Here is a 22225-nt window from a genome sequence, read left to right as displayed (position 1 = left end):
AGGAAATACATGTACACAAATACTTTTTCTTTAATTGGGATCAAAAGAGAGTATACAATATGTTAAAATTCTGAGTTTTCTAGGAACAGTGTAATTGACCAATGATTATTATGCAAAATGGGATGAATCTTGACTAGTGGGCAGTGTGAGAGTTAGCTAATACGGCCAAAAACTATGGTGGGTCGTTCGTTGTTGACTAGCTTGGCGCCTTGGCCCCTTTTTTTTGGTTTTCTTAAAACGTATAGTGATCACATTTGTCATGTGTATACTTGATGATCATTACGCGATAACATATTTTCTAGTAGTAATTCTGTTAGTCTTATTGTATATACATACGGATCGGTAAATATATGTTTTTGTTTACTTACTTCATTGGTGGTATTAAAATGCGTGTTGCCATTTAAAGATTTCTTCTTTTTTAAAGTAAAATAATTCATTGGGATTTGAGCCTCAGTAAATCAATACTTCTCTACTTATTCCTCATTAAATATTTGAACTATTGTTGGGTACATCATGTGACTTTCGTATACCATTTTTTTAAAACAAGCCTATATATTTAAAACACGTAATAATGGATAAATAAATTAAATGTATTGATACGTGTATGTGGGAGCAGCATTTATTGTTGAAAGCCGAAATTCGAATCCACCACAACAACTAATCTTTGACATTTCATTTTTATGCAGCTCTATTAATAAATGAAATCTTTTTGGTTGAAATTTGAATTCTTTTTTTCACCGAAAATTTCACTATTCAAATATGGAAGGAAAAAAATGAAACATAAAAACATTTAATTAAAGAGAGTAAGAAAAACAAAAAGTAAAAGGATGATTGTGTTGACTTTAACTTTCCGGCAGACATCTTTCTTTAATAGCTCACATAATTGCGCACCTTTCCCGTTTTTTGATATTTCATGTCTCTACGACCAACTATAACATTAAAATATACTGTAACAGTCACTATTATTTCTTGACTATACAAAAGTGAAATTAGGTGGTCGATCTATTAACAATCAATTTGTTGACTTCAAGTTAGGTTCCAGTAATATTGCTTCCAATTTCAAGGAGCTACAAGAAAATACAATGGAGAGGTAGTGTAGGATCATCACTATACTCTCACAAACAATGGTTTCTTAATGAGTAAAAGATTCAGATGGATCCAAAATCTCATCGGCAAAGTTTGAGCATAAGAGTTGAATAATCAAAGCTTTACAAAGAGTTGATTACTTTCTACGATGGTAACTCACACGCGGCTTTACCATCTTTGGACTTGTACTGACCAAGCAGCTCGGCAACTGTTTTGCAGCGACATTCTTTTCCAGGTCTTAACACGTCTCCATAAACAGCCATTTCAATGACATCGAGCTCCTTGTCTGTATGTTTACATTAGAAGAGATCATAAGAAAGTGAAACCAGAGAGTAGACACACTACGCACACTTTTGAGTCCACTTGTGTATGATCATTGTAAGTGTATTAACAGAAAAACATGGAAACAAACAATCCTTTGGAAAGAATATGCATTTTCCAAGGGCATTCACACTTTGCTTCACTCATTTAAAATGTAAACTAGCAAAAGCGGCACTGCTTTTGCGGTTAAAGAAGATTCCAAGACGGTCAAGTGCAATTCTTGTTTTGATGAAAACAACAGAGAAAAGAGAAAGAAGATCTAAAGCAAAAGCAGCTCTCCCACATGTATGAGCTTCGCATAACTTTGAACAAACATGATATTTGACACAACACTTTATGAAGACAAAGAACGAGTAAACAGCCATTGCGAAATTGAGGTATCTAGTAGAACAGAATATATAATCTACCCTTGATGGATCCTAACATGATATCAACATAATCAAATGTAAAAATCACATTCAAGCTTTGTCACATCTTACCAATGATAACAACATAGTATCTACTACATAAACTCAATGTAGACTGAAAAAAAGAAACCAAACAAGGGAGCAAATCTATGATCTCATCATCACATGTAATAGGCTATAACATTGGAAACATACCAGTGAATTGCAGGCCACATGAATATCCCTTGAGTGTGGTTGCATCCACATTTTCTTGAGCTGATTTTAATCTGTTCACTCTCGTTTGAAGAATCTGACAATTTTCCGCCGTCGACTCTCCACCTATACACATAAATCAACGACAATCAAGAGCTAATTGTACAATCGAAAACCCTAAAAAAATCAAATGACCACATTCGGGAAACGAATCAAGACCTTTGGAATAAGGAACAATGTGATCGTATTCGAAACAGAGACAACCGCTGCAATTTCCGAAGCGTTTGCAAACGACGTTTCCGGCGGCGTCTTTACGCCACCTCTCGGGATGTCGACCAGGGACGACGTCAGCATTCCCCCAGCACTTGTTCTTCGCCTTTGCATCGAAGAAACGAGGCCTTTCTTCGCCGTTAGGTTTCCCGTTGAATCGTGACGGCGACGAAGGCGGCGACGGAGGAGTTGAGGCGGCGCTGGAGTTAGAAAACGAGGCCGAGTATGACGGAACGGAGGAAGAGGACCCCATCGATCTCTCGAATTTGGGACTTTGAACCGGGAAGGTGAATTAAATTCGGTTTTTGAGTAAAAACATAAACCGAACCGGAACTTTTTTTTTTGGAGCAAAATTATTTTTCAATAGATGGCCAAGGGAACTCCGTAGTCGTCACTGGTCACAGTGACCACCTTCGGCTTCAGAGCCGATGTGGCTCCTATCGTAAACTTCTTTCTCTACCATCTTTTCGTTATTTCCCTTTCTTCCTCCTCAGTACGACGGTGCCTACTCTCTCGTTTCTGCACAATTGTCTATCCATTTTCCTTTGATTTCTGGGTTTTGGGTGAACTGTTAAATTCTTAGTTATGAATTGGTGTTTGTTTTGTCCTTCCCTGACTATTTCTTACGGGCAAGCGTTTATGTATGTAATTGGTTTCTTAAAACTAAAACGTGAATGCAACTCTAGGGAAAACCACTTCTATGATCATGTGGAACTTTTTGTTGTCACTTGCTGTCTTGAATGTGGAACTTTTGTAGTCTTCAATTGAAATGGATTTGACCTTAGAATGCTGTATTGCTGATAGTATATGTAGGCTATGCATGTAGATATTGGAATATATATTCAATTGAATTTGAGGACTGGACTTCAAGTGGTCTAAGCTGAAAGTACATTGTCGACAAAATTCAACAACATTTGTATTTTTTTTTTTAAAAATTGACCATGACAGGGATTCGGGTTCAGGAGATACTTGTAGACGTGATTTTCGGTTGATTTTTTTAGTGCTAAATCTCTTTGCTTTCTGTTGTGTGTGCGTTAGCTTTCTGCTAATACCATCAGTGCTGCTCAATATACTGCAGACACTGTGCGCCTATAAGCTGTTAACAAATCTAGAATGGAGAAGAACTATCAATTTTATGGCGTTGATGAAACCGCAGTTTTTATATGAAAACAAAATGCTTGATTTAATGATTCCAGGCTTGCAGCATGTTATCGAAGAGCTTGCAAAAGAATATGTTGTGGAATTTTGCAAATAGAAAACGTCCTCTGCTGGTCAGTTGACCAAATGACATCTTTACCATCTCCAATTCTCTCTCTTGAATTCGTTTTTATGATTTCTTTTGGATACAACTTGTTAAGGTTTTATGGCAATTAAGTTTCAAAACTCTGCATTGAAGTTCCAAAGTTCGAAATCCTGGCTGATTCAGGTATGCCATTGTTTACAATTGCGTGTACACGGTTAGTTCTTGTTTTATATTTATGCACAGGCTTACATAAGTTAAGGTAGAGATACCTAGCATGCTTTTAAAACCACCTCCTAAGCAATCTGGCATGGTTATTCATAATTTGAAGATCCTAAACGTCTTTTTCTATTTTATGCAAAAATAAGATTGCATCGAACTGAGCATTTTCTGCAGCATCAAATCTATTTAACTACGACCACATTTCTCCATTATCTAATATAATATTCTTTAATTAATTTTTAAATGACGCAATTTCAGATTGTAAATCTCCATCAGCTACTACTTCTTCCATCGGGATCCTGCCAAAACACTGAAATTTCAGAGCCGTGGAGTTCGGAAAGGGAGAGACCCATCCTGTGAGTAAAAGACAGTCTTCATGGATTATGGTTATTAGTTAGACCGTGTACGGTTTCAAGTTGAATCTTGAGGTCTCTCTCTGTGAGTGACGTCTAGAGAGGGAGAGGCAACAGGTGAAATGGGTCAAGATGGGCTGAGATCCTCTGGAAGTGGCGGAGGACTTTCGACAACGGCTGTATCGAATAGCGGAGGGAGAGGCCGTGGTTTTTTGCGCGGTTGGCCTGTTCAAAATACTTTAATCAACATCAAGATCATGATTCTCTGTGGATTTCTGACCATCGTCCTCCTCCTTGGAACAACCAGTATTGGAAACTTTGGAAGCTCCAGTACCGACTCTGTCAAACCGATTCTTGCCGAGAGCCCATCTGGTTCGGATCCAACCGACTTGGATGAGCCGCCAAAAGCTGAGATTAATCCCAATGTGACGTACACTCTCGGGCCCAGGATCACAAACTGGGACAGTCAACGCAAGGTATGGCTGAATCACAACCCTGGTTTCCCTAGTATTGTCAATGGCAAAGCTCGAATCTTGCTTCTTACCGGGTCTACCCCGGGACCCTGTGTTAAACCGGTTGGAGACTATTACCTGTTGAAATCAGTGAAGAACAAGATTGATTACTGTAGGCTTCACGGGATAGAGATTGTGTATAACATGGCGAATCTGGATGAGGAACTTGGAGGGTATTGGACGAAACTGCCTATGATTAGGAGGTTAATGTTGTCTCATCCAGAAGTAGAATGGATTTGGTGGATGGATAGTGACGCTTTGTTCACTGATATACTGTTTGAGATCCCTTTGTATCGGTACGAGAAGCATAACCTGGTGATACATGGTTATCCGGACTTGTTGTTCAACCAAAAGTCATGGGTTGCGTTGAACACAGGTGTTTTTCTGTTGAGGAATTGTCAGTGGTCATTGGATTTGTTAGATGCTTGGGCTCCAATGGGACCAAAAGGGACGATTCGAGAGGAAGCTGGAAAGATACTGACTGCTTATCTGAAAGGTCGGCCAGCATTTGAGGCAGATGATCAATCGGCGTTGATATATCTCCTGCTTTCACAGAAGGATAAATGGATGGAGAAGGTTTTTGTTGAGAACCAATACTATCTGCACGGGTTTTGGGAGGGTTTGGTTGATAGGTATGAAGAGATGATAGAGAAGTATCATCCGGGTTTGGGAGATGAGAGATGGCCCTTTGTGACACATTTTGTGGGGTGCAAACCGTGTGGCAGCTACGCTGATTACGCAGTCGATAGGTGCTTCAAGAGCATGGAGAGGGCTTTCAATTTTGCGGATAATCAAGTGCTCGAGCTGTATGGATTTAGGCACAGGGGACTGTTGAGCCCCAAGATTAAAAGGATCAGAAACGAGACAGTATCTCCTTTGGAGTTTGTAGACAAGTTTGATATCCGCAGAAGGCATGCAGAAATCAAAGCATAGAAGCTAGGAGTGAATCATACACAGCTTGACGAGATTTTTAGGGAATGTATAGGTAACAAGGAACACTCACAAACGCAAGTTGTTCCTTGTGCTTATTTGTCTGCTCTTGTTTGGGAAAAGTTTTAGCTGCCAAAATCTTTTTCCACTGATGTTTTATGTCATTTCGAGTCAATCTATATGGAGAAATTTGATACTTGCAATTCTGCTTGTTACTCCACTTTTGGCATGTCTGCCATGTTAAAACTTGTTGGCAATTGTCAGCTTTGAAGGAAAGATTAGGACAAATCATGGAAAGCAAACTTGTGGTCACTTCATTCCAGGAACATCAATGTGTTCTGTTGCTAGGTATTGGCATGACCAGGTTGGAGTCGGGTCTTGTATGTAAAGTATTTAGAGAGATGGTTGATCAATTTCTATCGCAATATTATCTTCTTTCTTTTGCAGTTTTTATCTATAAACTCGTTGCATTATTGTTTGACAGTCCAAACATATTTTGTAATTAAAATTATTAAACTAAAAAAAAAAGAGACAGATAAATATGTATGTCAAAGGTTTGATCAAGATGCGATTTTTAACCCCAAAAAAATTATTATTATTGCTTTACTTAAGGAGTCGATCCAACTATTTACGGATATACGCGGAAAAATATCCGAACGCAATTTATTTTAAGAGACTCTTTGATCGGAGTTTGCCAAAAGTCCGATGGCCAAGGAAAATCTGTCGTCGTCGTCAATGTCCTCCGTCCTCAGAGCCTACGCGGCTCCTATTTTCATCTTCTTCCTCGCTATGTTCTTCCAGCTTTTCCTTCTTCCTCGCTCCTTTCCTCCTTCTCACTACGATGGTAACCATCTCTCTCCCTCCTTTCTACGCACTGTCTCTCTCTCGACTTCATTGTTTAAATTGCCTTCTGGGTTTATTGTCTGAATTGAATTTCCGTTTCTCCTTTTGATTTCTTAGTTTTGGGTGTAAAGATGTACAGTTCAGTGGATGACGTGAGAGAGGCGTACGAGAGTATTGCTTCTCAGTGGTAACTTTCTCGATCTGGGGGAATTTGTTCTCTCTTAATTAAGGCTAGTCCAGAAAGTAGTATGTGCGTTTCGTGACGAGCTCTTGAGTTCTTAGTTATGAGTTGCTCTTTGTTTTCTTTTTCCCTCTCCCTGATAATCTTCTCATGCGCGAGCAACTAAAGTATGCAATTGGTATTTCAGAACCAACCTGTATTCTTTACTGTCGAAGTAGAATTATATTGAGACGTGATTTCTAACTGCTAGCATAAAAGCATATTCCTTGCTTTCGTTTGTTCCCACCAGCATTGCAATATGCTATTTGCTAAATGATAGAGGAAAAACTTCTCTTCGACCTCGTTTCTAAGACAACTCAGCTTACTGTTAGTGTATGTTGGTTAGGCATGCGAAAGTTGGAATGTATCCCACTTGAATTTGAGAACTAGAGTTTGTGTGTTCCAAGTAGAAAGTATGTTGCACACACAGTGAAACAACCTTTTTCACCTCATTTTTTGAAATTGATCGTCACAGGGATTCAGATTCAGGAGAGGCTCGTCCAGCTGATTTTATAAAGGTTGGTCGATTTTTTTTTTTTTTTGTGTGGGCAAAATCTGTCAGCCTTTTGCTGCACTTTAAGTTCCTGCTAATACTATAAGTGATAATAAATATTATGCAGATACAATACGCCTATGAGCTGTTGACAAATCTAGTGTGGAAAAGAGACTATGACGTGTATGGCATTGATGAATCAGTGGTAAGTTCTTAGTTCTGTTTCTTCACTCATGTTGTCCACAAAGAAGGAAGATTTCTTCTGACTTTTGTTTTTTGAAAATCAATTGCTTGGTTTAATGGCTGCAGCATATTATAGAGGAGCTTGAAAAACAATATGCTGTGAAAGATTTTGCAAAAGTAAAACTTCCCTTGCTGGAAGTTGTTTCTTATGGTCAGTTAACTGACAGGCCTCTTTGACATTTCCAGTTCTCTTTCTTGAATTCGTTTTATATATCTATTTTGGATGCCAACTTGTTTGCTTTAAAATCTTTTTAGAGCCTGAACGTGAAGGTTTTATGGCATTTACATCCCAAGACTTTGCGTCGAAGTTCCAAGATTCCAAGCCATGGCTCATTCAGGTATAAACTCTTCTAGATTGTTTACTCAGGGACGGGGGTATGTAACTTTTTGTATAAACTGATACTGGAGTACCAAGTCTAGAATACCTAGCATGCGTTTGAAACCTCTCTTACGAAAGATACATGCAATCTGGCGTGGTATATATATACATGTTGAAGATGTAAAAATTTTATACATGTTGATAAATAAATGTTGGCATGCGTGTAACCATATTGGTTCATTCTGTGCTTCTCATTATCTTAAAGCTCCAAGATCTTTCCCTTTTGGCGTCTATTGGAATATTAATGCAATTTTATATTTGCAATGCTATTTAATATTTGATTTATCTACATACCTGTAGGTGTATTCTTCTGGTAGCAACAGCTCTGCTCAGTTCTCTGCGGCTTGGAGAAGGATTGGTAGGATTCCTCTTCCTGTAGTATTTAAAAAGTGAAAAAGTCTTGCCAGCCTTAGTTAAAGACAGTTCAATATTATAGATTGAATACCTAGAACAGTGCATATGACAAGGGGAAGTTCAAGAGTCTGCAGTAGAAAGTGTTAGTTTTCAGGAAAGGAATATGCTGTCTATGATCTACAAAGCAGGTGTAACAATGATACGTAACCAGATTTCAAAAGATATATTTTAACAAGTAGGGAGAGAACACAAAATTAATATCTAATAGTAGTGTTGACATGCTTTGCAGTGAATGGAATTATTTTACCAATAGCTCTCTTGTATAATTTCAGTCGATTTGTTGGATGGGGTTGCTAACCATGCGATGGTAGAGCTTGGCGATGTTCGACTTGTGACCTACCTTGCTGAGAAAAAACCAACAGGACAAGTATTTTTTAGAAAAGGTAAGTTATCACTTTACTCATCATCCTACCAAGAACCTAGACAAAAAAATGAGTTGAAGAGACGCAAAAGACAGTAAAAATTAGATGGAAGTAAGTAAGTGAGAGAGGACCCATTGAAAAAAACGTTGAGAGGATCTGCATCTGCTTAAACTGGATCTAGATTGTGTGTTTGTACTTAGGAAGAATATTACATCCTGTAAATTTGGGCTCTTTTGAATATTAATATACAGTTCCTTGTATACATTCACACTCGTTCTATTATGGCTATCGTTTATATTTCAAACAGCTATAATGGTTGTATGTGCCTTGGTCTCGTACCAGAGCTTTTACGAGTTGCTTTAAGATGCATGGATTTTTCTCCTGTTTTAACCTCATATTATGCATGCAGGCCTTCCCTCAATTGTCGCTTTTCCCCCACATTGCAAAACTGCAGATTGTCTTATCAGGTAGCTCACTGACCCTGTAATTTAACAGGAAAGGCTTTATGGGTAGTGATGTTTTCTTTGGACTACTCATCTAAAGGATTTTTTGCTTCATTTTCCTTCTTCGCATAGTATAATGATTTATATCTACTTTTTTAGGTTTGAAGGAGATCTGTCAACAGACACAGTTACTGATTGGTTTGCAACCACTGTTCTGGAGTTGCCTAGAGTATTCTATCACACAAAAGAAACGCTGGTATATAGACTATCTCTTAACGCCATGTTATTGCTAAAGTTAAAAATTTGTTGCAGATGATGTAAATTTTAGAGGACCCATATCTGACTTTACTGTAGTACTTAGTTGGTAGTCTTAATATCTTCAGTGCCTTGAGTCCAACCAGATGGATCTGCTATAACCCTTCAGCAACAGCAAAGACAATGGTTTCTGGGGAAGGGATCTAGGTGTAAGTTTAACCATGTCAGAACCTCCATTGGGAAACTTTGATCTGCAAACCTGCAGACCATATAGTATCTTAATCTTTTTTAGATTCGTCCATGTTATGGTTCGTAAAAGTGAGACCGTTTAGCTTATATATTTTATTTAGTATCATTCTTAGCTGCTGTGTGTTGCAAGATCTTCTAGAATCTTGTTTTGCGAGGTTTTGTGGTGATATGTTGACACATATTGTATATTTAGACTGTTCACTTACTTTTTTAGGTAATTGGAATTATATTTTCGGTAATAATTACAAATACATTTTTTTCATACAGGTACCCAAATTTCTCTCCAAAGTTCCACCTAATAAGGTTTGTTTAACTTTCTTAAAAAGTTGTTCTCTTTGAATTTTCCTTTAACAAGCGTTTTTGTGTATAAATAACACATTTAGCAGACATGTAGATAGATTTCTGCATCACATCTAAACACTAAACTATTTCCCTTTTTCGTCCTTTCTCTTATCTTCCCATACTCTAGGTGAAAGTCATTTTATTCTCACAAACAGGGGAGCGAGCCACTCCTTTTGTACGCCAAGCTGCAAAAGATTATTGGAAATTTGCCTCTCTATCTTACGTGCTTTGGAGAGAAGAGGATGCATCTTTTTGGTGGAATGGGTATTTCATTGCACTTCTAATTCTGTTTATCCGCGCTAGTGTCTGTTGCTTCTGGGAAAGATTTCTTATCAATATATCTGTTTTGGTTGTAATCCTTTCATACTCCCACCGCATTATTAGACATCTGCGCATCTCATAATTTTTCTTTTCTTACAGGTTGGAGGTGGAATCTGCACCTGCCATGGTGATTATGAAGGATCCGGGTTTAAAACCTGTTGTCTATCATGGTCTTTCACTATCTTGAACCGAGTGATTAGCGTACTAATGATGCATGGTTAGGCAATTAATTGTATTAGATATTACTTATTGCAGGATCTGGCAACCGTACATGGTTCTTGGAGATTCTGGAGCAGAACAAGCAATTAAGTAAATCCCTATGCTTCTACTCGTTATATGTTCAGTATAATTGGGTTCTTCATGTGCTTTTCTTTTTCTTCTCAGTCTGCAGTCTTGTAGATGAATGGTTTTAACAGTTTTATGATCAATGTTTTTAAGAGCTTCCTCAACTAAGAAGCACAACGTCAATGGAACTTGGTTGTGATGCACGGGGATATTCTCGAGCTGGTTTTGATACAGCGACGTGGTACTGTGCCATCCTTGTTGGAAGACAGAGCGTGGAACTAAATAAGATGAGGGAAGTGAGTAAAGTCTTTTGCAAAATCGTCCATATTTACCTGAAGTTCTCATCTCCTTCCTGATTAGAAATGTGTTTAATCTTACAAGCTTGTAGACCATGTGTAGGGTACAAGATGCTTTGTCGAACCATGAAAAATCTGATGAGACTTCCAAGGATCCATCAGTAGCTCCAGCAGCTTCTGCACACACAACCAAGCGACTTTCATTTGCGTGGCTCGATGGAGAAGTTCAGAGTGTAAGTATTCTGGCCAGAATCTGTTCTGTTTCCTGAGTCCATCAGGATGTCTTAAGATTTCAAGTCTAGATCTTAAGATATGTTATTAATTACTAACCATCTGACTCCCTCTGGATTTTTAATTCAGAAATACTGTTTCTTCTATGTCCAATCGGAAACCAGCTATGACACTTGTGGAACTAGGAGGGCGCCAATTGATGTCCCTAGGATATTGATCGTTCGGTACCATAGAAATGCTACAGAAAGTGCTAATGCAGAGAATAAATCAAGTAAGTGGCCCAAAACTGTATGGCAGTCTGAAGCTGACGATGTTGATCCCGCTGCACAACTTGTTGTTAGTTATGACGGACCAGCTGAAACTCCCGAGGTACAGTAGTAAAAAAAAAAAAAAAAAAAAAAAAACTCTTATGATTCACAGATCTGAAGTATTGACTTTGTTACATTGCTTGTTACTCTTTTGTAGATCATTAAGTGGCTATCGAAAATGATTGAAGATGGTGACAACAAAAACTTACCTTTCTATGTAAGCAGCAACCGATTTTCATTATTTACAACGTCCCTTCAATCACATCTCTCCTTTGATCATTCACTTTCACTTGCAGAGAGCAAAAACTCCAGAACTTGTTCCGGAAAGCGCTGAACCGATGAGATCAGGAGTCCCGAGAAGTGTAAAAGCAACACAGAAAGTGTTGAGCATATGGAACAGAATCAAAGACTACCTAACAGATCCAAGAGTGGGACCTACATTGCTTCTAGGAGCTTTGCTATCTGCAGGCAATGTCTGGTGGACAAGAAGCCGCTCCACTCAACCACCTGTTCAGACAAATCAGCCATCATCAAACCAATCAGACAATAACGTAACACACAGTGAAATTATTCTCTAGCGGATGATATATATCTCAGTTTCGACATAAACCCCTAATTAAGAAAGATTGATGATTGTTGACAGGTGGATGAGGAGAAGAAAAAGAGAGAACAGCGAAGGAAGAAAGCAGAAGGTGAAGAGGTTCCTGCTTCGATCACTGATAACGAACCTAAAGATGCTGTCCAAATTCTATCTTCGGGTTCTGATTCTGACTAATTATACTACTAGTAGCCTTAGGAGTCTTCTGGCTTTTTGTCATTTTACACATTGTTGCTTCTTCTTTTTGAGAAAATCGTAGGTCGAAAAAATTGGAAGTTATTAAATTCAGTAACTTGTTTTTTATCATGTTGAACTCTTGAAGATATTCGTGCCCCGTTTGCCATGTAATATCATTATACCAACTAATTACCACATTTTATTTTATTTTTTGTTAAAATATAAATTAATGAAAGACCTTCAAGGTAACTCAACAGGGTTAATAACCAAAAGCTAGAACCTGTTACAAGAAACTTTAAGTCGTGTGCAAGTGGCAGTGTCGTTGAAAAACCACATCTCAATGGTTGTACTTGCAATGGCAGAAATCATGGGCCGAAACTCTATCTAAAACTCAAAAATTTGATCATTTGTGGGTTACATAAAAATTACTATCTAAACTCTAACTAGATCAAATAAAGGTTAGAGTTGGATATTTCGCGCCTTTAGGGTAAAAAAATCAAAGTTTGTTTAGTATAAACATCTTCATCTGTATTTCCTTAACTATGAGATTTTTTTTTGGTAAACTTTCATTTTTCCAGTTTTTGACAATTTATTGTGTAATGAGTTTTGGCGGTTACTATATGTGAGTCCCACGTTTTCTCTCGATTTATAGGCAGTGGCAGACTATCATCTTTGTCTGATGGTCGGCACTACTTTGGAAGGCTCGAGAAAAATCTTTACTAATTTTGCAGATCAATTCAAGATGTTTTTATATATTTTATCTTCACTGCAAATGACTTTATGGTTTGATTGTTATATATTTTATCGAAAAAAAAAAAAATCAACCAAGTTTAATTTTCAAATCAATTTATGGAAAAAAATCCACTCAAATAATATGAGAAATCATATTAATTAATTCTTTTAAATTTCTCTATATAATGACTACCATATTCTAGAAATGGAAATATTCGATATTGCCTGGTTTGTCTTCAATAGTTTTGGAATAAATTGGTTTTCCTATAAGTGTAAGTAACAAAATAGACTTTATGATTCAATTTCAAGACATTGAATTATCTATATCTCTGACCAATCGTGCTGCTCCATATGGGACAATCCTCTCAAGTGCGGTCCATGAAAGGTCTCAAGAGGCTCACGACAACAACAACCTTATCGTTTTTTATTGTTTTGTTATTCGGTTTCAAACACAAAAAGGGAAAGATTGTCTGATGGAGATTCTCACGGTGATGAATCTCAATATACAGTACGTAATTTTACTAAAAAAAAGAACATGTGACTGTTATTTACTTAAATAGCAGGATGCTTAATGATTTTTGTCAGAAAAGAAAAAACAATTTCTGATATTTGTTGTGCTTCATTAATTTCTTTTTAACCGTTGTGCGGCAAAGGATACATTTTTAGTTATTGTATATCCGCAATAAACATCATCACTACTCACATATTCGATATTGTTGAAATAGTTTATTTTTCACTATACATTGTATATATCTGAACTAAGACTAACAAAAGTGGTTATTTTGCCCCGTCTTCATAATATCTACGATATAAACAATAATGACAGATATCGTATTAGAAATTATAGATTTCTAACCCAAAATAAATTAAGTATAATAGAGAAATCAATAAAATTTATATACAACTAATTAATAAATATTTCAATTTATAATGTGAGACAATTTATATAGGTTTTCTTGAGATGAGGAATTTGACAGTTGACAACGCACACTCATTTCTCTGTCTTTCATCGTTACTGGACATTGGCAAAAAAATTACAAACGATGACCCTTGAAAAAAAATTATATTATAGTAGTAGATTTTATACACGTAGTTTATTTCCGTCCACGTAAAAAAATGGTTTATTTCCGTTTGTTTATAGAAGAAGATAACTGAGACCATTATAGCTTTATTACTTTTATTTATCATCGGCAGCGAAGATTCGAAAATAAGTGTTAAAATATATTCTAACCTAGTGCATTCGCACGAGAATTTTTCATTTTTTTTAATATAAATTTTTATAATAAAATTTCATTTTATTATTTATTTCTTTTCAAAACAAGAATTTTGTTATTATGTTTTAACTTTGAATAGTATAAATTTTTATATTAGTGGAATAAGAATATGGGTTAATTAAATATATATATTAATCTAATGTTAATTATAAACTTTTATGTAAATTTAGATTTACACATAAACACTCTACATATCTATAAATTGGCTAATCGGTCCGTTTAACTATCTCAAATTATTTTTAATATTTTACATGTTTTGACAAACTAATCCAAATAAAACTGTAATTATAAATACATACTCTAATTTGTTCCATCAGATTATTGTATAATATAAATATTTATCAATATTGAATATTTTATATTTTAAACCGATTGATTATGATAAAATACAATAAGATATTCATTTACTATTTATGTTATTATAAAAATTTTATTTAAATTGAAAATCTAACCAATATTCAAAGAATTCTCAAGTAACTAAAATTATTATCTAAATTTTCGTAATAAATTTATTTATAATTTTTTTCAATTTAATTAAATTTTCGTAATTAAAATTAATTTTTTAAAAAATTTCGAATAACTTAAATTTAAATTAAATATAATTTATATTTAAAAAAATCTAACAATATCTAAATTAATAACCAATTTTCAAAATCTAATATAATATAAAACAAAATATTTTAAAAAAATTTTGGAAGTGTTTGGTAACAGGTACTAAATGTGCTTCTGTTTTAATAGAATAGATTCGTATCAAATTAAACTATCAATTATCCAAAAATGAGACAGATTATATTTTCGAAAGTACAAGCGTAAAGAATATAAGACTCTAAGGACATTTTTAATGTATAACTCTATATATAGTTTACTCTATTTTAAATTGACTCTAAAATGAAATTGTGTTTTATTTCAATTTTATTTATTTATTTCTCCAAAATAGAATTAATACTAAAAATGAAAATTCTATTTTTTATATTTGGAATAAAAAATGAAATTTAGAGTAAGATTGGAAATTGTTTTAGGAGAAACAAATCTACTGTTTGCAATACTATTAAATAAGTGCCGCGTATTAATGTCTTATATATTTAGTTTGAATGTTTGATGATATATATAGTAACAAATATGTAGCTCCACCAGTGATATACAAAAATATATATACCGTTTTTATTCATTATCGACCTACGTATCCATTAATTATACTATATAGATATAGGTTTATATTTTTGTATATTTATTTCAGTTTTATTCTATTCGTATTTAATATTAATCATTTCATTAATTAGCTATAAGCCTGTACAGTGTTCTTTTTTTATGGTAAAACTATAACAGTGTCTTTATAAGTTAATTTTATAAAAATTCCTTATCCTTCACATGTTTAAAAACATCGATATTCGTTTGTACTGTCTAATCCAGTTGATATATATCGCCAAATCTACTCGCACCGTTTAATAATTTGTTTGGTTTCACACTTGATAGTTGAACCCGCGTTAGTTACAGTCTATGGCTCATTTTTGACACGTGCTTAAATGACTCGTTCAATAAAAATCACGTGCTTAAAAAATATGATTTGTTTCATTTTGGAATGTGTGAGATGAAGTTTCACACTTATGTTCACTCGCTGCTGATTGAACAGCTGTCATGTCTTCATTTTTGTAATCAAATAATCATTTTTAACATGTGAATAATATATGCACGGATTTTTTATAAATTATTTTTATCGTGTGGATAATATATATATTAATATATATGCAGGGAGAGAAGTAATTATTTGATGAACGCGTAAGGATAATGATAGGCCACTTAAAATTGACATGTGTTGCTTGAGTTCGTTGAGATTATATACATGACTACACCCATGACACTAAAAGACATGCTCGAAACAATTTTTAGGGTGCGAATTATGGAATATTGAGTGCATTCTATTAAATTATAATTAAAAAATAAAATTAAAGCTGAATTTGTTTTTTTCCTGGTTTAAGCAACCGGTTAAAGTTTTTCCACTGATGAGAAAAAATAGCGGTTTTCCAAGCTCAGCTTGTTGAGGTGTAAAAAAATCATAGTTTCTTAAAACAAAATATTTCGAGTCATGAAATCGGCAAACGCGTACGTTTAGCATTTACTAGAGTTTGTTGATTGTTGTACACTTGAGTACTCAAAATCTTACGGAGATTTTTGTCAACCGTTATTATTTTCTACTGTACTTGTTTTATTTGTTTTCCGTTTGATACCATTAATTGAACCGTATCACTGACTTGGAATTTTAATCTCCATGTTTTTTTAATGTACAGTATGTTTGCATTGACAACAAGTCTGTATATATGAATTAAAGTATAGTTTTCTAACTGATTCATTCTTATTAACTTCCATATTCTCTCAACAACTTTTATTATTATTAATAAATCGCTCAATAATGTCTAACAGACTAATATTTACTAATATTCAATAAACAAAAAAAAAAAAACAGAAGTCACATGAAGACTTTGGAGAAGTCCCAAAGTCTGATGTGGTTGAAATTGAGAAGAAAATAAACAAAATTACAAAAAAAAAAAAGATTGATGTTGTTGTGATTCTTTCTTGAGATTTCTCAGGATTGTCCTATTTGGAGCAAACATGCCATGATGTCTACCATATAGAGATGTATAATTCAACTTCAGAAAGTCATTTTTATTTTACTATAAATAAAGAATAATTTACATTAAAGGCACTTTTGAGTTTAGAATGATATAATATGGCACTTTGTACTATTAAGACATTTTGTAAGAGTGTAATTTTTTTTAACTTTATTTCACTATTCATTTTTCTTAAACCTAGTGTGTACACAAAGACAATAAAATAGAAATAAATAAAAAAATCTGAGTACTGTAATTATTATGATCCATTTGTTTTGTTTTTAGAATTATTTTTTATTGTGAAGACATAAAACAATTTTTTCATTACAGTGAATTATAAAAAAAATCTTGACATTTTAAGATCCATTTTACTGATGTGATTTTTGTTGGAAAAGAGAAAAAAACAAAAGAACAAGTGATATTTTGTTAATTATGAAGAAAAAGAGATAATTCTTGTAAGGAAAAACAACTCTAGAAAAAATGAAACCGTAAATTTATTATGATCGTTTCATATTATGTTTATACGTCTTCTAACTAAATCTCTTTAAAATTATTTTATCTAAAAACATACTGAAAAGACAAGAAAAAAGTGTGAATGGGGGGAGAGATGAAAAGGACGAGGGCAGGCAAAAAGATGTTCACAAAGAAGAATACGACCAAGAATGGTTTTTCGCACTCAACGGAGCATCCTTTTTTGTTTTTTTATATCCATTGTTAATTATTGTAGACTATAATATCGTACAAAACTACCATAAATGGTTGCAAAAAGAAAGATGTGAACATATCATTCATCTGCGATGTCATGTCCCCCACCAGACAAAGATTATCTAGCACATGCTCTACTGCTTCTTTTTCATAATAATTTATTGGTATCATGACTATTAGTTAAGTAATTTAGATCTAGCATACCTGAGTGTGTGTGTGTATAACAAGATAATTTACATTAGATCTAGCAACTTTTGTTTTTTTGCATGTCCCTGAGGAATTCAAAATTATAAAATTAATGTACGTGTCCCTATTTTATGTTAGTTCCCCAAAGGGACAAACAATTTGTAGGTGTGTCCAAACATTTTTTTTAACTAATCATATTAAAGACTAATTAATGAGGCAACAAAAATTATTTATAGATGTGAGTGTGTGCCTTAATTGATTTATCGTCAATTAAAAGGAATTTTATTCTCTTTTTTAACAGGTTTTGTGTTTGTTTAAACTTGATAAATAACGAATTTATCAAGATTGTCATTACTTGTATTTTTTTCTAATCAAACTCCCATGCTTAGAGCATGTGCAATGGTAGAGACCTAACATGGTTTTTTAACCATTTTTAAAATATTAAACTGTAATAAAATATCTATTTAAGGGACTTTTAATTTTTGAAGGTACAATGGTGAGTTGTGTTGAAGAGACAAAGATGTGAAATGAAATTGGGAAAAAAAAATTTCCGAGTGAGAAACAAAATTTGGGGAGAAAACAAAGAACCTGTAATAATGAAACACGTGCTGCTTAGAGAGGTCTCTTATGTATCTTAATTAAGATACGTTTCTTCGATTAACTCATTTTTTATATTTAATTTCATGTTAAAAAGGCTTAAGAGACCTGCTTAAAAACCCAGTTAAGCATGGTCTTACGTACAAAAATAATTATAGTTACCAATGAATTTAATCTTTTGATATCTAAAACGATTTTATAAAAAAAACATATATGTTTGCAATGAATTACAAAAACTTGTCGATTTCCTTGTTTAACTTTTAAAGGTGTTTGTTGCTGTTTTATTTATACCCCCAAATTATATTATATTAGTTTGTTACACATAAATTTTGGCAAGGTTTGATATTTTGGTATCGCATAAGCCTAACGGCGAGGAATTCGAAATAAAATCCAACGGTGAAAATCTAGTAAAACCAAAAATGGAGGGGCTATATATAATTGTACCCCCCTTATTATAATAATACCACATCCTACTGCTCACTCTCTCGACACCATTCTACTACAACTAAAGAGAGAGAGAGAGAGAGAAAGAGAATAAAAAGACACCTTGAATTATTTTGATAATAAGCTCTTATCGTGAGGTGGTGAACGTGGCAATATAGGATTGGTTCGTAGGTGAAAAATGGGGAAGAAGACATGGTTCGACGACGGAGGGATGAGGAAAGGAGAGTGGACGGCGGAGGAAGACCAGAAGCTCGTCGCTTACATCAACGAGCATGGCACCTGCGATTGGCGTTCTCTCCCCCAAAGAGCTGGTTTATATATATTTACACCATACCTCCTTCTTTTTTTACTTTACTTACAGTCTTACACCATATCCACACCACACACATATATATATATATATATATATATATAGATTTCATAGAAGTGGATTTATACTTTTGTGTTTATGAGAAGCTGCGTCGGGTTATAGAAATCGAGATAAAATTCTAGTTCAGTTTCGACCTAAGAAAACAAGTCATTGTGTATATAGGTAGCAAAATATATACTTGGATTTTCAGAATCTATATTAGTTAGAATGCATAACTTTAATTTGTTCTTGCTTGGATGTCTTTGAATTATTTTAATTGATTTAAGAATTACAATTGCAGATACTGTTTACCCTAATTGTTTTGAAAGTTCTCATTTGTATTATTAGGAGACTTTGATACCGCCGTTTTTGGATAAAATGTTGGTATATATATTAAAGAGATTCTCTTCTCCACACCGAAATAAATAGCATAATCCATCTTCATTTGGGGGGTTCGGATCTATTTATAACAAGAAATCCTATCGAAATCATTTTTGTAACCAAACCAATAATAGAAATCGAAAGTACGTAACCATGCCGTATTTTATATCGTAGCGGTAGTACATGATTGGTTACTAATCTTTTTTATATAACTGATGATTATCTGGTTCGAGAATCTACCAGTTCTTCTATCCATATAATATTATAGAAAATGATTGCAATCTCGATTAACGGAACCCAAGAGCGACAGGTGTTCCATTGACTTTCTCCATATATATTGGGACAAAGTGAATCTGTTCTCAGTCTTCAAACTTTATTAGTATCTTTTTGATTAGAAGGAATACTTATTTACAGCCGCAATCTCGAAAAGTTAAAATCTTTGCAACATCTTTTGTTTTCAAATTCTCCATTATCGAATAAAAAGTATAGTTCTCGCAAGTTCTTTTGTTTGCCACTACAAATGCACAATGAAACCTTTATAACTACTAAAAATTGACATTTCAATATTTTACTATGAAAAACAGGTTTGCAGAGATGTGGAAAGAGCTGCAGATTAAGGTGGCTTAATTATCTAAGGCCTGGGATTAAAAGAGGCAAATTCACTGCTCAAGAAGAAGAAGATGTTATCAAACTTCATGCTGTTCTAGGAAACAGGTTAATTTCTTACTTAATAACTATATAATCTATAGACTTTGGATCCCAAAAGAAAGCTTTGATTACATAATAATATAAAGCTGTTAAGAACAGCTCTAATTTACATGTGCATGACCAATTTATGGATTACACAAAAGAAAGCTTTATAAATACCACTTAATAAAGCTGTATGTTTTTCAAACATATGAAAAGAAAAGTACAACACCTAAAATTGTTATTCCCTCTATTTCATAATATAAGATGTTCTGGCTAAAGCACACAAAAATTAAGAGAATTACTTTTCTTCAAAAAGTATTTAAGACATAAAGTAATAAAATTCAGCCAATCATAAAAAAAATTGCAGATTATAATTGGTCACACAATAATCAATGAAAGTAAAAGTTGCATAGCAATGTGAAAACAAATTATATTATGAAAAAAAGAAAACTCCAAAAAATTCTACACTATATATGAAACGAGGGAGTATGAATTTAATTATTAGTTGTTTCATCCATTTTAACTCTAATTAATAAAAGGAATGTTATATATACAACAATAATCTTTGTGAAACATTTTTTTTTCTTTTGAATGTTGCATAGATAATAGATTACACTATGTTTCTGAATGTTGCATACAAGACAATAATCTGTGTTTTTGTTTTACAAAACATATAGATTACACAAATAAAATTTCAAACATCTATTCTTAAGAAATGAAGTATTTCAGAAATAATAAACATTACATGCATGATTAGTACATGATCTATCACTTATTATCTAACTTTATATAACCTTACTTTTCTTGGTCCTCATCGAATAAATTTTTTGCTTTATTATATAAATCCTTGCTAGCTCAAATATTAAATATGCATTGATACAATTAGGGCCTAGATACAATGACTAAAACTACACGAAAAATGTAGTTTTTTGTTGTTACCAATTAATAATTATGACGTTTAATATACATTACGCTTTATAATTAATTTGGTTTTACTAAAAAGAAATATTATTAGGATTTCAATTATGGTTGGCACTGTTTTGAATGGTACGAATCTCCGACTCTTCTATAGACTTCAAGATTAGTCAATTGGGTGTCTAAATTTTGTTGTTGTTATTGTTGAAAATTGAAGGTGGGCAGCCATAGCGAAGCAGATGGAGAACCGAACAGACAACGACATCAAGAACCATTGGAACTCTTGTCTCAAGAAAAGACTGTCGAGAAACGGAATCGACCCGATGACCCACGAGCCCATCATCAATAACCTCACCGTCAAGACCACTAGCGAAGAATGTGGTAGCTCTTCCACGACGACGTCGCCGTCGCTGGCGAGCCCTTCCTCCTCCTTATCCTCGGGCTCGGCTCGGTTCCTGAACAAGCTCGCGGCGGGTATCTCATCTAGACAACACGATCTCGACAGGATCAAGAACATCTTGTCGAACCCGAGAATCACAAGCAGTGATCAAGACGAAGAAGAAGAAGGGTATAAGAGGGATCAGAAGATTGGTGGTGGTGAAGAAGATGATTTTCCGATGTGGATCGATGAGGACGTTATGCGTTATATGGAGATTGACGAAATGGAATGTGAGACGACGTCGTACGACTCTGTCTTGTATGAGAGTATGCACGTACTTGATAGTCTTTTCTGACTCGGTCTAGTGCTAGTGTGTATGAGTGTGGCTGTGCATTTACTTGTAAGCATATGTTAACAGATGAACATTTTAAATATTATTGTTGCGACCAATAATATTGATGTGGACTATTTTGACCAAGAAAATGATTTCCTTTAGGGAAAGTCTTTTACCATATGATATTTTTGGTCGTACCATATGGTTTTTAATTGAAGGATTTTGTAAATAGAGGTTTAAATGAAAATTCAGAATATTTTTAAGCTCGCGGTGTTCATGCAATAGTTGTTTAGATTTTACTGTGAAGACTGAAGAGCATGCATGCCCATATCAAATCTCAAAGAAACAGTGATGATGTTTCTAATAATAGTGCATTAATGAATGATTTGGATTTGATCGTCAAGATAATTTTATTTTATTTTTCATTAGGGGGTTTTATCATGCATTTCTCTGTATCAGTTTTGTAAAAGAAGGAACAAACAGTAAAACAAATTTTATTTTTAAAATAAAGTATATACTAATATATACATATAAATATATATATTTAGGTTGACAATTCTTTCTCATGCTTTATATTTTTAATACAAAAATATTTTAGAAAGAAAAGCAAACAAAACAAAGAATATATATATATATATATA

The 22225-nt window shown here is 34.0% G+C and overlaps 4 protein-coding genes across 5 annotated transcripts; 3 read left to right on the top strand and 1 right to left on the bottom strand.

Moving 5' to 3' along the window:
• Window positions 1-1136: 1136 nt before the first annotated feature.
• LOC18993044 lies at window positions 1137-2553 on the bottom strand. The gene is made up of 3 exons (XM_006416515.2): window positions 2226-2553; window positions 2010-2132; window positions 1137-1372 (listed from the first exon to the last, which is right to left on the bottom strand). Exons 1-3 carry the CDS (start codon window positions 2527-2529, stop codon window positions 1230-1232), a joined length of 570 nt encoding a protein of 189 aa, XP_006416578.1. The 5' UTR covers window positions 2530-2553; the 3' UTR covers window positions 1137-1229.
• A 732-nt stretch (window positions 2554-3285) lies between these two features.
• LOC18993043 (probable xyloglucan 6-xylosyltransferase 5) lies at window positions 3286-5972 on the top strand. Its single transcript, XM_006416514.2, has 3 exons — window positions 3286-3547; window positions 3635-3702; window positions 3997-5972. Exon 3 carries the CDS (start codon window positions 4214-4216, stop codon window positions 5534-5536), a length of 1323 nt encoding a protein of 440 aa, XP_006416577.1. The 5' UTR covers window positions 3286-3547; window positions 3635-3702; window positions 3997-4213; the 3' UTR covers window positions 5537-5972.
• Window positions 5973-6196: 224 nt separating this feature from the next.
• LOC18993042 (dnaJ homolog subfamily C member 16) lies at window positions 6197-12199 on the top strand. Of its 2 annotated transcripts, XM_006416513.2 has the most exons (20): window positions 6197-6377; window positions 6494-6563; window positions 7072-7114; window positions 7217-7294; window positions 7399-7483; window positions 7588-7670; window positions 8012-8069; window positions 8398-8508; window positions 8897-8954; window positions 9090-9186; window positions 9702-9737; window positions 9904-10040; window positions 10197-10267; window positions 10353-10406; window positions 10536-10678; window positions 10771-10911; window positions 11039-11278; window positions 11375-11434; window positions 11514-11768; window positions 11861-12199. In XM_006416513.2, exons 1-20 carry the CDS (start codon window positions 6239-6241, stop codon window positions 11990-11992), a joined length of 2091 nt encoding a protein of 696 aa, XP_006416576.1. In that variant the 5' UTR covers window positions 6197-6238; the 3' UTR covers window positions 11993-12199. The 2 variants fall into 2 exon arrangements, with proteins under 2 accessions (XP_006416576.1, XP_024008574.1); XM_024152806.1 differs by lacking the exon at window positions 6494-6563 and having other exon boundaries at window positions 6247-6377.
• A 6393-nt stretch (window positions 12200-18592) lies between these two features.
• Window positions 18593-21796, top strand: LOC18993041 (transcription factor MYB106). The gene is made up of 3 exons (XM_006416511.2): window positions 18593-18847; window positions 19851-19980; window positions 21089-21796. Exons 1-3 carry the CDS (start codon window positions 18715-18717, stop codon window positions 21603-21605), a joined length of 780 nt encoding a protein of 259 aa, XP_006416574.1. The 5' UTR covers window positions 18593-18714; the 3' UTR covers window positions 21606-21796.
• The last annotated feature ends 429 nt before the right edge of the window (window positions 21797-22225 follow it).

This window comes from Eutrema salsugineum, unplaced genomic scaffold (genome assembly GCF_000478725.1).
Source record: "Eutrema salsugineum unplaced genomic scaffold, Eutsalg1_0 scaffold_5, whole genome shotgun sequence".
Lineage (NCBI taxonomy): Eukaryota > Viridiplantae > Streptophyta > Magnoliopsida > Brassicales > Brassicaceae > Eutrema > Eutrema salsugineum.
This window is presented reverse-complemented; position numbering and strand designations above follow the sequence as displayed.

Excerpts from the sequence above, each read along its gene's own strand:
- LOC18993044 (XM_006416515.2), bottom strand. The coding sequence starts at position 2,529 with ATGGGGTCCTCTTCCTCCGTTCCGTCATACTCGGCCTCGTTTTCTAAC. Across the intron at positions 2,133-2,225 it reads CATTGTTCCTTATTCCAAAG|GTGGAGAGTCGACGGCGGAA; the intron begins GTCTTGATTCGT and ends TTATGTGTATAG. Across the intron at positions 1,373-2,009 it reads ATGTGGCCTGCAATTCACTG|ACAAGGAGCTCGATGTCATT; the intron begins GTATGTTTCCAA and ends GTAAACATACAG.
- LOC18993043 (XM_006416514.2), top strand. The coding sequence starts at position 4,214 with ATGGGTCAAGATGGGCTGAGATCCTCTGGAAGTGGCGGAGGACTTTCG.
- LOC18993042 (XM_006416513.2), top strand. The coding sequence starts at position 6,239 with ATGGCCAAGGAAAATCTGTCGTCGTCGTCAATGTCCTCCGTCCTCAGA. Across the intron at positions 8,955-9,089 it reads ACTGCAGATTGTCTTATCAG|GTTTGAAGGAGATCTGTCAA; the intron begins GTAGCTCACTGA and ends CTACTTTTTTAG. Across the intron at positions 10,268-10,352 it reads AAAACCTGTTGTCTATCATG|GATCTGGCAACCGTACATGG; the intron begins GTCTTTCACTAT and ends TACTTATTGCAG.
- LOC18993041 (XM_006416511.2), top strand. The coding sequence starts at position 18,715 with ATGGGGAAGAAGACATGGTTCGACGACGGAGGGATGAGGAAAGGAGAG. Across the intron at positions 18,848-19,850 it reads TTCTCTCCCCCAAAGAGCTG|GTTTGCAGAGATGTGGAAAG; the intron begins GTTTATATATAT and ends TATGAAAAACAG. Across the intron at positions 19,981-21,088 it reads CATGCTGTTCTAGGAAACAG|GTGGGCAGCCATAGCGAAGC; the intron begins GTTAATTTCTTA and ends TGAAAATTGAAG.